Here is a 15,556-nt window from a genome sequence, read left to right as displayed (position 1 = left end):
TGCTTTTTTCCCTGCAAGGAGGGTGGCCATGAGGAACAGTGGGACATCAGGGGCCCAGCCTGCAGTGCCCACATGACCACTAGGAGGCCCCAAGAGCTCACTCAGGGCCAGTGCAGAGTAGGCGCTAAGGTGCCAAGTCCCTTAGAGCTGAGATGAGGAACAAACTGGGACTCTGGGAATCAACTTTATTCTTTTTTTCCTCAGGAGCCTCTGGTTGGGAGTCATACAAGCCCCAGAGAGCACCTGTGCCTGCCCTTGGCGACAGCATATACCAATCTCTGCATTCATGAATCTGAGGAACTTGCCTTGAACACCCAGCATGTACTGGTTTTCCGCTGTCTTGCATTCTGAGCTCTGTCCAGGGTGGGATATGCTCTTCAAGGCATGTAGCACTTGTCCCAGCAAAGATGGGACACGGTGACTACGGGGCCCTCTTCAGTGCTGGGTCAGCTGCCTGCTTCGCCAGGGAGTTGAGCAGGGCTGGGATGGGGCGGGGTGTTGTGATGCAGGGAGAGAGGCAAGGGTCTCTGCCCAGTCTCCTTCACCAGGGCAGCGGGGGGTCCCATATCATCTTGCCAGGCCAGCTTACTTTGGGGCCGGAGGGTTTGTTAGGCTGGAAATCACTTTCTCCAACTAGAACAGAGAAAGAGGGATTATCTGGACAGAGATGTAGAAAAGAGTGAAAGTGAAGGCTCCAGGGGAGTTTGACTCCCCTAAGGGTTGATTCTGGAGTGAATTTTAGAGCTGGTGCCTCCCTATTGCACAAATGGGAACACTGAGGCCCAGAGAAGGGTAGTGCCGGCCACTAGCCACAAAATAAGGTAGGGATAATTGGGCCCAGTGGCTGACCACCCTGGGCCAGGAAATAGGGCTCATCAGAATCCCACGAGGCCCCTCCAGTTTTGGATGGGAGGATATCAGTGCCCCCCACCTCCCCAGCCTGCTTGAGCATGGCTCCTCCCCTTTGCTCCACCCTCGAGACCCTGGTACCTCCACCCAAGACACGAAGCCCACAGCTCGGCCCCGAGATGTCACGAAGAGGGACTGAAGGTTCAACAGCTCGAAGAGGTTGTGTGCCTGGAGGAGGGGTGTTTAGGAAACACTGGGGGACAGATGGCACCCACCTCACCCCTCTGACTTCATTTTCTCCCTAGCTGGGAGCTTTGAGCAGAGGGGAAGACCCTGGCCAGGCTCTGTCCCAGTGGTGCCCATCCCGTTGTTTCTGAGCCTGGGAGAGCTGGACAGCTGTGACGGTGGGAGACAAAAGACCTAGGCCTGCAATCTCCAATACCACCACTAGGGGTCCCCAGAATCCACACAAGGGACTAGTGGAAAGACCAGGTTATTCAGCCTCATTCAGCATCATCCTCGGACCGGCACAGAGGGACTGGAGCCAGAAGTAGGTCCCCAACCTGCTTCTCTCCCTCCATGACCCCGTGTACCAGCTTCTGTGCTTGCAGGGGGGAGAGAATCAGCATTCATTGTGATTAATTTGCTCAAGATCACACAGGCAAAGTGCAGTGGACCTGAAATTGAAATCCATGTGTGCCTTCATGCAGACAAACTTTTTGTTTGTTTTTAAACCTGCAGCATATGGAAGTTCCTGGGCTAGGGGTTGAATTGGAGCTGAAGCTGCAGGCCTATGCCACAGCCATAGCAACAACAACCAGAATCAGCAGCATCTGTGACGTGTCCCAGATCAATGCCAGATCCTTAGCCCACTGAGAGAAGCCAGGGATTGAACCCACATCATCACCAACACTATGTCAGATTCTTAATCTGGTGAGCCACAATGGGCATTCCACAAAGACATACTTTTTTTTTTTGTCTTTCTAGGGCTGCCCCCACAACACATGGAGGTTCCCAGGCTAGGGGTCGAATCGGAGCTGGAGCTCCTGGCCTACACCACAGCCACAGCAACACCAGATCCAAGCTGCGTCTGAGATCTACACCACAGCTCCCAGCAACACCAGATCCTTAACGCGCTGAGGGAGGTCAGGGATTGAACCTGTGTCCTCATGGATGCTAGTCTGATTCATTTCTGCTATGCCATGACGGGAACTCCCCACAAAGACATACTTTTAGCCCCTGTATCTCTCCACCCAGACTTTTCCCTCCCTCTTCCCTAGTTTCCCCATCACCCAACAACCCTGAGACTGAGGGACCAGAGAGGGCAGGAACCGTTTTGCCCATCCCACAGGAGAGGAAGCAGACACAGGAGGAAGAGAGAGCCGCAAGGCAGGTGGAGGAAGCTGGAGCCAACTCTCCCCACGTTTCCCTCAGGCTCCTCCCTCTACCCCAGGGTCCCTATCTTCCCAAAGCTTGGATTTCCCCCATTACCTGGTGCAGGGAGGTCTCCGGGGACAGCTTCAGGGTCACTGGCTCCGTGGGGCAGCCCACAGCCAAGATGTCCTGGAGACACCGCTGGAGGTGGGGGAAAGGCCATGGGGGTCCGGGCCAGCCTCCCCCTTCCGCGGGCTGCCCCCTCTCAAACCTCAGCTCCCACAGGCGATAAGCTGGCCACTCCTCGTACAGCCCTCTGACGCCCCGCCCCCTTCCCATGCCCCATGTGCGCACTCACCTGCTGTCCTGGAGCCCAGGAGGGTGGCTCAGCCTGCAGTGCCTGTATCAGGTGCGCCCTTCGCACGGTGCCCACCAGGATCTGAGACTCTGGACAAGTGGTGGGGGGGAGAGCCTCATTATGCAAAAGGAAATTCAGTTTACTGGGCGTTGATGATGTGCCACGGACTGTGCTGGGTGTTCTTATGGGACTTTCAGGAACCTACAGCAGCTTATGGGTCAGGAAGTATTATCACCCATTTTCCAGAAAAGGAAACAGGATCTGAGGCACAGAGAGGTTAGTTGTCTTGCCCAAGGTCACTCAGCTTCTGACCTGGAGGAGCGGAAGCTGAGGGAAGCTGGGTAAGGCTGCCAGGGGACAGGGAGGTCACTGGCTCCGTGGGGCAGCCCACAGCCAAGATGTCCTGGAGACACCACTGGAGGTGGGGGAAAGGCCCACCTGCACACCCTGTGACGCCCTTTGGGGCAGGGCCTCATGCCAGGAACAGGTTGGGGACACCTGCATGAAGATGTCTGTGGCTGGGCTCTCCCCTCATTTCCTATAAGGAGTTCTGCATCTTGGCTCCACCAGTGAAGACATGAACGCGGAAGGCCCCCGTGTTCTGAGGTCCTCCTGTCTTTGCTGGGGCTTTGGCAAGCTTCACTTCAGGCTGTCACTGGAGTTTGCAGGTATTTGGTTTTGAGGGACAGCCTGAGAGTTTTGCTTCTTCTCCAATAAAATAAAAACTTTACAGGAGTTCTCACTGGGGCTCAGTGGTAACAAACTCAACTAGCATCCATGAGGATTCAGGTTCAATCCCTGAACTCACTCAATGGGTTAAGGATCCAGCGTTGCTGTGAGCTGTGGTGTAGGTCACAGACATGGCTCGAATTGGGCGTTGCTGTGGCTGTGGTATAGGCCAGCAGCTACAGCTCTGATTAGATCCCTATCCTGGGAAATCCCATATTCTGCGGGTGCAGCCCTAAAAAGCCAAAAAAAAAAAAAAAAGGAGTTCCTGTCATGGTGCAGTGGAAACAATCTGATTAGGAACCATGAGGTTATGGGTTCGATCCCTGGTCTCACTCAGTAGGTTGAGGATCTGGTGTTGTCATGAGCTGTGGTGTAGGTCGCAGACATGGCTCAGATCCTGAGTTGCTGTGGCTCTGGCATGGCTAGTGACTACAGCTCCGATTGGACCCCTAGCCTGGGAAACTCCATATGCCTCTGGTGCAGCCCTAAAAAGAAAAAAAAAAAAGCTTTACAACTAGACATACAAATGCTTCCCCTTTAAGAAAAGGGGGAGAGTTTCCACTGTGGCACAATGAGTTAAGGATCGGCGTTGCTGAAGCTGTTGCAAAGGTCACAGTTTCTTGAGGGGTCATCCATGTGCATGTATTTTCAAATGAGATATTTGAGGTGTTCTATGAGATAATGTTACAGGTGTCCCAATTTGGATGGGGAGAAGGGCTTGGCATTTGGGATGAGAACCTCTGACAACTATATTCCCTATTTTCCAGATGAGGCAACTGCAATTTATAAGAGCTTAAGGGCTTTATGGTTCTGCTGCTCATAAACAGCTTTATGCCTCTTGGGGTACATATGGGGATGACCCATACGGTTGTGCAGGTTGCTGTGTAAGAGATTTGCCCAAAGGACAAGAGGGGACCAAAACCCAGCTGTGCTTTGCTTGCCAGGTATGCACCTTGTTTCATTTGCGCAAAGGGGACATATGGGCTGACCATGGCTCTGAGTGGACATGGCTGTCCCCTTCCCACCCCGAGCTTATCTTTCCCACTCATACTGTACTTCTTCTAGAGGGAAAGGAGGCTCTAGCTAGGTCTTCCCCAAAGATTCAGCTTATGTGTCTTTTAACGAGGGCCTCCATTCTGAGACACCCTAGTAGGGTTCCCGTTATCCCACCCCCTCTCCCAGGCACACCAGGCCTGATTTCTAGAATTCATGGAGTGCTTTACAAGCCTCCTCTCACACCATTGAGACATGTCAAACACCCCAAGGTAGGGTGGTTTGTTTTGTTTTTTGGGTCTTTTAGGGTTTTTTTTTTAGGGCCACACTTGCAGCATATGGAAGTTCCCAGACTAAGGGTTGAATCGGAGCTGTAGCTGCCAGCCTACACCACAGCCACAGCCACTCAGGATCTGAGCCATGTCTTCAACCTACACCACAGCCCACGGCAATGCCGGATCGTTAACCCACTGAGCAAGGCCAGGGATTGAACCCGCAACCTCATGGTTCCTAGTCGGATTCATTAACCACTGAGCCACGAGGGGAACTCCTCCAGGGTGGTTCTTATCTCTACCAGTGAGGAAACTGAGGCCTAGAGAGGGGAAGTGACTTGCCCAAGGTCACACAGTGGCAGCGCCTGGATTTGGATGCTGGTGCCCCACAGGCCCAACGCCCTGCTTGCCCTCTCCTGGGCCTGACCCTCCCTGGTCCCAGGGCGAGATAGCAGGAATCCCCCTCCCCAGTCACGCGTCCCCCTCCTGCGGGCACCTGTGCTCTCCACCAGGGGGTACTCAGCCGTGTCTGTGGACGTCACGACCTTGACCACCTCCTCCTGTGGTGTGTCCTTGGCCAGCGTGGTGATGGCACCATTCATGAAGTGCTCCACGATTACCTGGTGAGAGCTGAAGGCACAGGGATGCTCCCATCAGATTCCGCACCAGGGCTTTATCCAAACCCCAGGACGAGGCAGGGGTACCCAGGGGAAGTTTGTCAGTCCTCCAGTGTGGGCAGGGACTGAGAGAGTCCTTGGATGAACAAATCCTAGCGCCCCAAGGTGGGATGGAACCCGCAGACCAGCTCCTCCATGACCTGGCTCTGAATTCTCAGCCCCTAATCCCCTGCCCGTGCCCCAGCCCCCCAACCTCCCCAGACCAGCTCCACTTTGGTCTATTTTATCCAGAAGCCATCTCTGGAGAATTTCATTTGAAGAAAAGTTTCATGGAAAAAAGGGAAGAAAAAAAAAGCTTTAAAGTCTGAAAATCACGAATAAGCACCCCCATTTAACAGACGGGGAAGCTGAGTCTTGAGAAAGTGGCAGTTTGCACATGTCTGGAGCTGGGCCTTGGACCCAGGACCCTCAGAGCCTCTTGGTTTTGCCTCTCTGGGGACAGGGGCTGCTTTGGCCCCTGTCTCAAAGTTCGTTTCCATTCTAGTAGGCCAGTCCCCTCCTCTACCTCCCAACACCCCAGAGAAACAGCAAAGCAGGAGTGGGAGAGGGGTGGGGACCTCTCAGAGCTGGTTCTGACTCTGTGTGACCTGGAACCAACAAATGGGCGATATCTGTCCTCCAGTTGTGAAGACAGATGGATGACCAGTAAGACACTGAGGCTCGGGAGGCCAAGGACTCACCCAAGGTCACACGGGGAGCTGGAGTGAATGGAGGCTAGATAGAGAGCAGCTGTGGGTCAGCCCCTCCCACACCCACCCATGTCCAAGGTCAGCCCACCCGGACACCTTCACCTCGGTCAGCCAGTCCAGGTAGGCACTGCTCACCTGATGTTTCGGCCCCGGATCCATGGAAGGTACGGCAGCTTCTTGACAATAATGGTGCCATCATAGAAGGAGGGCTGGCAGCTCTGGGCAATGGCATTGGCCATCAGCACTGCCATCAGCACAGGCAGGGCGTGCACAATCTGGCCAGTCAGCTCGAAGGCCAGCAATGCCGTGGAGATGGTGTGGGTCACAGCCCCCGAGAAAGCTGCAGCCCCTGCAGGGGCAGAACCAGGGAGAGGGGCTCAGGCCAGGGGACAGCTTCATGCAAAGGGCAAGGCCACAGTTTAAGGTGGGAATTATTCAGAGGCCACAGGTTAACCATTGTTGGAAGTTCCTGGATGCCTGGGCTTGGTAAGGGGGAGGGGGCATCAGGGACAAGGCAGGAGCTAGAAAGGGTAAGGGGGACTTAAGGGGAGGGGCTCCGGGTGGGGTGGGGCTCACTGGGAGGCTAATGACCTCCCTATGCCCTACAGAACTACTGGCTGATTCTCCAGGTCCAGCCCAGCCCCATAGCGTCTGCCCACCTGGTGGGAACCCGGTCTACTCACCTGCCAGGGCATAACCCCCAGGCATGATGGGGTTGGTGACCCCTCCAGCTATGATGCCCTCTGGGAAGGCAACAGAGAGGGCCTCTCCTATGAGGCGCCCGATGGCAGCTCCTGCCACAGACTTAGGGTGAGGACAGGAAGCTGGGCTGACCAGGTCCCCATAGCCCTCTGTCATGGGGGACCAACTTCAGTACCACCCTGGGATAGGGGGTAGACCAGGAGCCATGGCCCTGTCCCAGTAACCCTGAACCTCTCAGATCTCAAGACCCCAGACTCACCGAAGATAAATATGGGCATGAAGTACCCGGCAGGAATGGGGATTGTGGTGGCCAGAATCAGCATCCAGAACTGTGGGTGGTGGGAACCCAGAGCACGGAAGTTAGAGGCAGCCAGACAAGAGTGGGCAAGAAAGGGATGGGACAGGGGACAGGAGGGTTCCCAGGGAGAAGGAGGGTGTCCGGGCACATGCCCATTCCATCTGGTGGGAGGGAAGGCATGACCTGGGGAAGGAACCTCACCTTAACAAAGTGCCTATTGTGTGCCTGGCACCGTGCCTGGGACTTTCCTTTCTTCCCTCTCAACCTACCTTGGATGTAGGCACAGTAACTACCCCATTTTATCTTTTTGTTGTTGTGGTCTGTTTGGGGCCGCCCCCTGAGTCATATGGAAGTTCCCAGGCAAGGGGTCGAATCTGAGGTGTAGCCAGCCTACACCACAGCCACAGCAATGTGGGATCCGAGCCATATCTGCAACCTACAACACAGCTCACGGCAACACTGGATTCTTAACCCATTGAGCGAGGCCAGGGATCGAACCTGCGTCCTCATGGATGCTAGTCAGGTTCACTTCTGCTGAGCCATGACGGGAACTCCTACCCCATTTGAAAGATGAGGAAACTGAGGCTCAGAGAGAGCTGATGCAACTTGCTCAGGACCACACAGTGGCAGAGGACAGAGGCAGGTGCGACAATCCCTGGGGACATGCCCTTGCCCCACCCACGGCTGGTCTCGGCTCTGTGCACACCCCAGAGGGCCCCAAGGTGCCCACCTTCATAATCAGGAAGAAGGAGAGGGTCCCCAAAACGGTGAACGGTGGGTGGTACCATTCAAACCACAGGTTCTGGGGGTCGGGCTCTGCAGGCCAGGCTGGGGACGCGTTCCGGGTCATCAGCGCCCACGAGTTGTCGTCGAACAGTGAGTTCAGGTGCTCCCTCATGGACAGCTGGGGTGGGGCCAGGGCAGAGTTCTGCGTGAGGGCTGGGCAGCAGTTCCCTGCCACCCCCTCGCTGCCGGACCCTGCCTCAAACCCTTCCCAGCCACTTTGGGTTGCGGGGAGACCCTGGGAAGGGCTCTGCCCCTCATGCAGCTGCAAATGCCTCATTGGTAAAATGTCACAAGCCATCCCCTTATAGGTATCCTGGGCATGACGGAAGACGACGATGGTCCCAAAGTGGACAAGGACTGGGCATTCCCCCTTCCGGCCGCCCCAGCTCAGCACCCCTTACCCGAGAAGCTATGAAGCGGCCCACGCCAGGGGGGTAGGTGATGGAGGCGAGGACCAAGGCTGCCAGAGCGGAATACAGAGGCTTGCTGTGGAAGCGGGGTGGGGGAGTCAGCTCCAGGATGGGCCCTCCGCTTCCCCCACCCCAGGGAGAGGGAAGCAAGAGTGGGTCCCACCACCCTGGGGCTGACGCTGAGGCCTGAGCAGGAGGAGGAAGGACCAGAGCAGGGACGACGCGCGGCCAAGGGCCCCACACTGCTGGGGAACAAGGGGTGGAGCTGATGGGAAAGGTGGGGACAGGTGGGCTGCCCAGCCAGGCAGGTGGGGCCAGTGCAGCAGCCGGGGCAGAAGAGGGCTCTGAAATGCCAAGGCCAGGGGGCAGAGAAGATTGGGAGGTTAGGGGGCTCAGTAAAGGGGGCTGGGTGAACTGGGGGTTCAGTGAGGGGGCAGGAGGTTAGTGAGGGAGTGAGGACTCAGGAGAGGGGGCGGTTGGTAGCCCAGGAAACTGGGCACACGGAGAGGCGTGTGAGGGAGGGGATGGGAGCTCCATTAAGTGAATGTGGGTGCGGAGGTTGGGGGCTCAGTAGGAGGATGGGGATACAGTCGGGGGTGCAGCTCTCTATATAAGGCAGTTGTGGGCTCAGGAGGCTGACTCTGGGGGGGAAGGATCTCCCTGAGGGGCCCCCAGCCCCTATCCAGACCTGGTGGCCAGCAGTTTGGAGAGGAACCGATTGGTTTTAAGGAAACCGAGGAACGTTCGCTGACAGAAGAGGTAGGCACAGCTCACGATGCCACAGATGGCTCTGGGGGAGTGCAGAGGGGAGGTGAGTCCACAGCCCCCTGATCCCCTCCAGAACCAAGGGCAGCAGTTCGGGCTAGGGGAGTCCCCCGAGGCACCCACTCACCCCAGCGCCACAAAAAAGAAGATTTCTGGCAGGTCGAAGGGGACATCCACCCGGAAACTGGTCTGGTAGAGGGGGGTGATCGTCTCTGGGGAAGGAGGGGCAGGAGGGATGAGGGACCACTCTCGTACCCCAGTTAAGCCCCAGGATTCAAATGAACAGGCAGGGGTGGAGGTGGTGCCAAGTCTGCTCCAGAATCTCCTTGTCCTGGCGTTCCTGGGCCTCCCTGAGCTTGGCTGGGTCTACCTGGGCCTCCCTGGGTCTCCCTGGGTCTCCCTCCTGAACAGCTGGACCGCTTCTATCCCCAAGGCTCCCATCCCTTATGCCCGATACAGGTCAGTTCCTTTCCACATGCCTAGAAGGAGGGGGTGGAGAGGAAGAAGAGGGAAGAGAGAGGAAAAGACGGGAGGGAGAAGGGGGGCAGGAGGGAGGGCCGGGCGCGGCTCACCCTGCTCGCTGTTGAAAACCGCCAGGAGGCGGAACATGAAGGCCCCACAGGTGGCCGCGAAGAAGCCCCTCCAGTAATCCCAGACGGAGAAGTGGGAGGACATGACCTCCAGGCTGAACAGGACGCCTGGGGGCGACACTGAGCTCAGACAGCCCCCCCCCCCCCCGCATCCATCCGGGCGCCCCGACCCCGCGCGTCCTGCTCGCTTAGAGACCCAGCAGACAGGGCCACCCCTTCTCCTCCGTCGTGAGCTGAAGCGAGGGCGGGGAGGGGAGGGCGGGCGGGCGCCACCTGCCCAGGGCACACGCCTGTGAGCGCTCTCCCCGGCCACCTCGATCCTCACAACAGCCTGTGGGATGGGGACGATCACAATTCCCATGTCACCGATGAGGAGAGGAGTTCTGAGAGCTGAACTCACCAGCCCGGGGTTACACAGGGGCGTCTGTTTAATGTAACCGCGAAGCATTGGGACCCCCACCCCCACCGCCACCCCGGGGCGGCTCTGCCCTTCCGGAAAGACTGACATTAAGGACCAAGACCGGATTAGCCCCCCTCCTCGGGACCCCGCCTGGCGGCGGGCGCGGGGGACTCACCGCTGAAGGGCGCCGAGAACACTGTGGCCACGCCCACCGCCGCCGCCGCCGCCAGCATTTCATTTTGCTTGATCTTGTTCTGGAGGGATCGGAGTTTCGGCTCAGAGCCAACCCCCGCCTTCCCCTTCGTCTCATTCCTCCAGGGTGGGGGGTGGGGCGCGGGAGGCCTGAGCCCCTTACCTCCGACTCCCCAATGGTTTTGGTGCGCACGCGGCCCAGGTAGGCAGCGATCATCACGGACAGGTGCACGAAGGGGCCCTGACAGGGGAGGTGTGGGCACAGGGCACAGGGTCACCCCTTGGGGAGATATGGAGCCCTTCCTCCCCCTCCCCCTCCTCCCTCTCCTCCCCCTCCTTCTCCTCCTCTCCCCTTCCCCCTGGGGCCCAGGGTTGGGAGGCAGAGGAAACCTCATTCAGAGACAGTGTGGCTGCCCACCCCTCACCCCATCTCCCCAGCTCACTTGTCTCACTGCTGGGGAGGTATCTTGCCTCCTCCCCATGACTGAGCCCCCCACAAAGGCAGGCATGGCCCGAGTCCCACTAACCCTGCTTTGGAGGGGTGATGGGGAAACAGCAGGCAGGGTGGGGTGGGATAGGGAGCTCTCACACTGCCCATACCACTTTGCCCAGGAAGATGGTGCTGCCTGCGGCCAGGGTGCAGGTGAGGCCCACCACCTTGGCCCCGAAGTTCTTGATATCCAGGTAGTCCTCCAAGACCACGCCCGACAGGATGGTCTTCAGCTCTGGAATTCCAGAACCTTGGCAGGGAAAGATGGTCAGGGGACAAGGGGAAGGACAAGTTCTAGATCAACCCTTCGAGCATTCCCTGAACAGGGTTTTGCAGCATGATCTTGTCAGGACCCCTAAACCCTCTGAGGTAGGATTTGTGAACCCATTTTACAGATGAGGAAGCTGAGGTTCAGAGAGGGAATGGGAATTGCCCACCTTCTTCCAGCTGGGCCTGGCAGACAGCTGTGGTGGGATGGGGGGACCTAGGAGAGAATCTCAGGCCACCTGGACACCCCTGCACCTCCCCTCTGCTAGCCTGGAGCTGAAGGCAGAGTTGGGCCCTGGGAGACACGTGCCCCTCTGTGTGCCCCTCCCTGGGGAGCCCTGGCACTGGCCCAGAGGAGCCCTCAGAAAAGGAGCAGAGCCAGCAGTGACCCAAGAGGCAAGACCTGGCCTTCTCACCGTGTGGCTTTGGGCAGATGACATGGCTCCTCTGAGCCTGGCTTCTCTGGCTGTGAAGCAGGGTCACTGCTGCCTGCGTCCCCCCTCAGGAGCCCCGGGGCATACGAAAAGGCTTTGACCCAGGGGCATACGGGGCAAGTCACACAGGCAGACGGCGTGGTGAGTGGGCTCACCTCCAGAGAAAGGCGTGATGCTCTGGGAAAAGCCCGAGGAGAAGGAGACCAGAGCCACGGGGTACACGGTCCAGGAGAGATACCGGAGTAGGTGGCTGTCCCCAATCTCCCGGTACAGCCACATGTGTGCTGGGAACAGCCTGGAGTCAGGAAGTCATCCACAGGCCCTGCAGCCCTCAAGCGCCCACTTACTGCCCAGGAGAGAGAGGCTTGGAGAGGCCCAGGGCCACCCTGTGAGTGGCAGGTTTCCAGGAGGAGGCAAGAATAGATGCTTGGATCCACCCATATCCCAGCTGTGTGACCTATTGGCGAGTGACTCAATATCTCTGTGTCTGTCAAATGGGCCAGTGATGGTACCTCCCTCCCAGAGTCATTGTGAGAAAGTGCCTCCTCAGGTGATGCCTGGTACCTAAGCAGGTCCTTGTGATGAGACCTGAGGGAGCTTCCCAGAGAAGGGCTCTTAGACCCATCCTGCCCCATGCCCCCTCTTCCAGGGAGACCTCAGGGTGGAAGGAGCCGGCTGAAGCATGGAGAAAGTTCTAGACCAGTGCCCTCCCCCAAAGATACTGAGCTGAGAGAAGGGAGGGAGGAGGAGCAGGGATGGCAGGAAGAGGTGGGCTTGGGGCTCAGAGGAACAAGGGCTCTTGGGACCCTTTGAGCTCCCACTCACTGTGCAGATGAGGAGACTGGAGCCCAGAGAGGGGCAGGAGCCTGCCCAGAGTCACACAGCCAGTCAAGAGCAAAGCCAGGACCAGACCCAGTCCTCCTCCCCACAGAGAGCCATCTCTCTCCCCACCACAATCCCGCTGCACCTGGCAGCCCACCTGGCAGCCCACCCGGCATCCCCAGAGCGTGCTCAGAAGCCCTGAGTCCAGGGCAGGCATGCATGGCAGGGAGGGGTTACCTTGGACCACACGCCCGACGGCAAAGTCCATGGTGTAGCTGATCAGGGCCATGAGCACCCCGAGGATCATCAGGAAGTACCAGTCCTCACCCACGCGGAACAGCTTCAGCTTCAGCCACTCCAGGCCAACTGGGGCAGGGGCACTGAGTCTCACCCCCGGGCCTGGTGGGGGCCTAAGCAGCACCTGTCCTGGGGGCCTGCTCAGGCTCTGGCAGGGAGACAGGGGCTGTGTGGGGCTGGGGACAGGTGCCTGAATCCAAGGAAGCAGGGATGGGGCTCTGCCTCGGGTGACCGACAGTAGGATTTGTGGCAAGTGAGCGTGGTGGCACAGCGGGTGCCAGGCCTGTTGGCCCCACCTGGAGGGGACTTTGACCTTTCTGCCCTCCCCACCCTGCCCCTTGCTGAGGTTCATAAGGAAGAATGGAGACAGTGCTTTAGAAGCTGCACTTCTTTCAGTGTCTCTGCAGGGTCCACGGCTTAGAGGACATGAGTCTAGAGACTATTGTCCCAGGACGTACGGGGCTGTCTCGGTGTCAGACCAGAAAACACCCCCAGCCTAACCCTAGCAATGCCCCAGGCACAGTGATCAGATCCGGGGGCTGCATTCCCAGAGGCAGAAGGCAGACCTGCAGCACGTCTGACCCACAGACAGGCAGATGGATCCTCTCCCTCCCTGCGGCCCAGGAGACTCTGGGCAAGTGAAGGCGGGGTAGTGGGGGAGCTCTCAGGCCCCAGGGTGGGTGGGGAGGAGGGGGGCCAGGGGAGGATGAGGTCCCAAGGGGCCTTTGACAGGGAGAGGAAGGGAACCAAGCTCTCACCTCGGATGCCTCGGCGGATGCGGGGACAAGGGCCCCAGAGCTCCTGAAGAGTCACGGGGCTCCCCGAGGAGCCCTCACGAAGCCCTACCAGCTCCTCCATCAGGTCCCTGAGGGAGCGGACAGACAGATGGACCCTTGGTGCGCTGCTCCAGGGCCCTTACTCTGCCACTGGGCCCTTCCAATAGCCACTCCCCAGAGAAGAAGGAGAGGTGGCATTTTCAAAGGGGATGTGAGTCTGGTGTGCCCTCTTTCCTGAGGGAGTGTTCCCCAGGGCATGCATGTGTGAGTTAATATTCAGGACAGTTCCTAGCTGTGCCCTCCTTGTCCCGGAGCAGATTTAATCAAGACAGGACCCCAGGCTCAGAACCCCCTTCTCCCTCCCGTGGCCACCACTCCTACCCTGCCCTGAAAGCTTGGCTGCTTCCCCTGCTCAGAACAGTCTCCTTGCCCAGGAGCATCCATGTCTCACTGGGGTCCCCATGGACCACTCTGACTCCCCCTACCCATCCTTGAGCCTCTGCCCCCTCAGCTCAAGCTACAGAGTCAGGACAACCCCAGGCCCAAGAGAGCCTATGAGGGTCAAAAGGAGGTGCTGGCTCCCTGCCCCCCAGCCTCCTGCTCCTGCCTGCCCTGGTCTGGCCTGGCCCTGGCAGGTTTCATCAAGTCCCTGGCCCAGCTCTGCACCTGGCGGCCCCTCACCTCGGTCAGTCTGCTCTGCTGTGGCCCCAACCAGCCTTCCCCGACAGAGACTCCTTTGCTGGCAGCTCAGGTGCACCTGGACAGGTGTGTGTTCCACCAATCAACATCCCGCCCCCCTCCCTCCTCCCGCCCCCCCACCCCGGGTTTACCCTGGCCATTAGGAATGTCCTTGACAAACCAACTGGAACTGCCCTGGCCAGCTGAGTGCTGCAGACCAGAGCAGCCAGGAGGGACCCGGAGCAGGGGCTCCCCCGACCCGCCACGCAGAGGGGTGTGGCACCCGGCCGAGCTGCAGGAGCGGGTACACAGGGCCTAGGAGGAGAAAGCTCAGGACCCAGCAGGATGGTGATGGGTCATGTGCAGGGGTTGAAGGTCAGGGTCCTGGCTTCTCAGAGCTGGGCATGGGAGGGGTTTGAAAAAGCAGACAAGGGAGAGGGGAGAAAGCAACAGAGCGGGAGGAAAGACTCAGAAGCGAGGGGTCTGATGTCATTAGCACACCCTTGCTCTGTGACCAGCTCTGTGATCAACGCTCTCAAATCAATGAGTGTTCATGGGAACCCGTGGGTGGTATTAGCCCATTTTAAAGAAACAGGGTCTCAGAGAGGTGTCCAGGGTCAGAGCCTAAGGGATAAAACTGAAATTACCACCCAGGTTTTTGATTCCAAAGCCCTCACACCACTCCAAAGTCCTGCCTTGATGACCCTTGGTGACCCTGCCTTGCTCTGAGGTAGGGAGGGGGTAACAAGCTGGAGCAGGGCAGGAAACTTGAGGGGATGGCTGGGAACTTAGACCAGATCCTCATGTCCAGACCCTCCAGTCTCAGAAAACTGCTTCTTAAACCCCAGCACCCAAGGGGCAGCGGCTCTGCTTGGGGCTGCCGGGTAAATGCCACAAACTGTCCCACCCCTACAGAGTGTGGGGACATGCACATTACATCTGAGACCCAGTTCATCCTCTCAGCACCCTTGTGGGTCAAGGATAGCACCACCATTTTGCAGATAATAAGTGGAGGATCAGAGAGGTACAGCCACTCATCTAAGGTCACACAGGAGAGGCCGTACCCAGACTTAGACTCTGTGGCTCTTCCTCTGCCCAGAACTCCTCCAGCTCCTGTGGCTTAATCATTCAGGGCAAGGGTTTGGGCACAAAGCAAAGGATTTGTGTCTCATGTCACTTTTAGTAGATTTGGGCAAGGGATGTGGGACAACTCCTGCCCCCCCACCTCCCCCAGCAAAGCCACCCTCCTGAAAATCATGATGGCTCTTCAATGACTTGCTAAAATACTGAGACCCTGAGCCATTCTCTGCTCCTGGAGATCAGGCTAACTCAGTTGAAAATAGTGAGAGTTGGGGTGGGGGGCTTGCTGCTCTGCCTGGATCTGGGCCCATTGTCACCACCATTACCCCAACCTTGTACAGTAGCAGGATAACTGGCCACCCTGTCGATATCCCAAACCCCAGTCTCTGGTCTGGCTCCAACTCACAGCTGGCATCAGCCAGCAGCCAGCACCGCAGGTCCACACCCTCATCTCCCAGCCCCATGAGCATCAGGAAACTGGGAAGAGGGCAACAAAGGGACACGGTGCTGGTGACATGTCCCTCCTGAAGCCATTTTCCCCGCATGCCAGCCCCCAACTTCTCCCTCTTCTGCATCAAGCAGTGGAGGGTAAGGGCAGGCTGGATGCCAGAGCAGCTCTGCCACCCTC

General features: G+C 58.1%; 1 protein-coding gene across 7 annotated transcripts; it reads right to left on the bottom strand.

Moving 5' to 3' along the window:
• CLCNKA (chloride channel protein ClC-Ka) lies at window positions 171–13,927 on the bottom strand. Of its 7 annotated transcripts, none has more exons than XM_021095403.1 (20): window positions 13,852–13,927; window positions 13,153–13,259; window positions 12,335–12,463; window positions 11,431–11,559; window positions 10,685–10,824; window positions 10,248–10,325; window positions 10,068–10,146; window positions 9,475–9,600; window positions 9,030–9,114; window positions 8,826–8,927; window positions 8,129–8,213; window positions 7,672–7,845; window positions 6,903–6,972; window positions 6,625–6,735; window positions 6,077–6,290; window positions 5,072–5,205; window positions 2,582–2,670; window positions 2,341–2,424; window positions 991–1,102; window positions 171–633 (listed from the first exon to the last, which is right to left on the bottom strand). In XM_021095403.1, the coding sequence occupies exons 2-20, from the start codon at window positions 13,250–13,252 to the stop codon at window positions 542–544; spliced, it is 2,133 nt and encodes a 710-aa protein (XP_020951062.1). In that variant the 5' UTR covers window positions 13,253–13,259; window positions 13,852–13,927; the 3' UTR covers window positions 171–541. The 7 variants fall into 7 exon arrangements, with proteins under 7 accessions (XP_020951062.1, XP_020951061.1, XP_020951063.1 ...); XM_021095402.1 differs by lacking the exon at window positions 13,852–13,927 and adding an exon at window positions 13,552–13,736; XM_021095404.1 differs by lacking the exon at window positions 13,852–13,927 and adding an exon at window positions 13,552–13,734 and having other exon boundaries at window positions 991–1,077.

Source organism: Sus scrofa, chromosome 6, assembly GCF_000003025.6.
Source record: "Sus scrofa isolate TJ Tabasco breed Duroc chromosome 6, Sscrofa11.1, whole genome shotgun sequence".
Lineage (NCBI taxonomy): Eukaryota > Metazoa > Chordata > Mammalia > Artiodactyla > Suidae > Sus > Sus scrofa.
The sequence above is the reverse complement of the archived record's forward strand: the minus strand, read 5'-3'. Positions and strand labels throughout refer to the sequence as shown.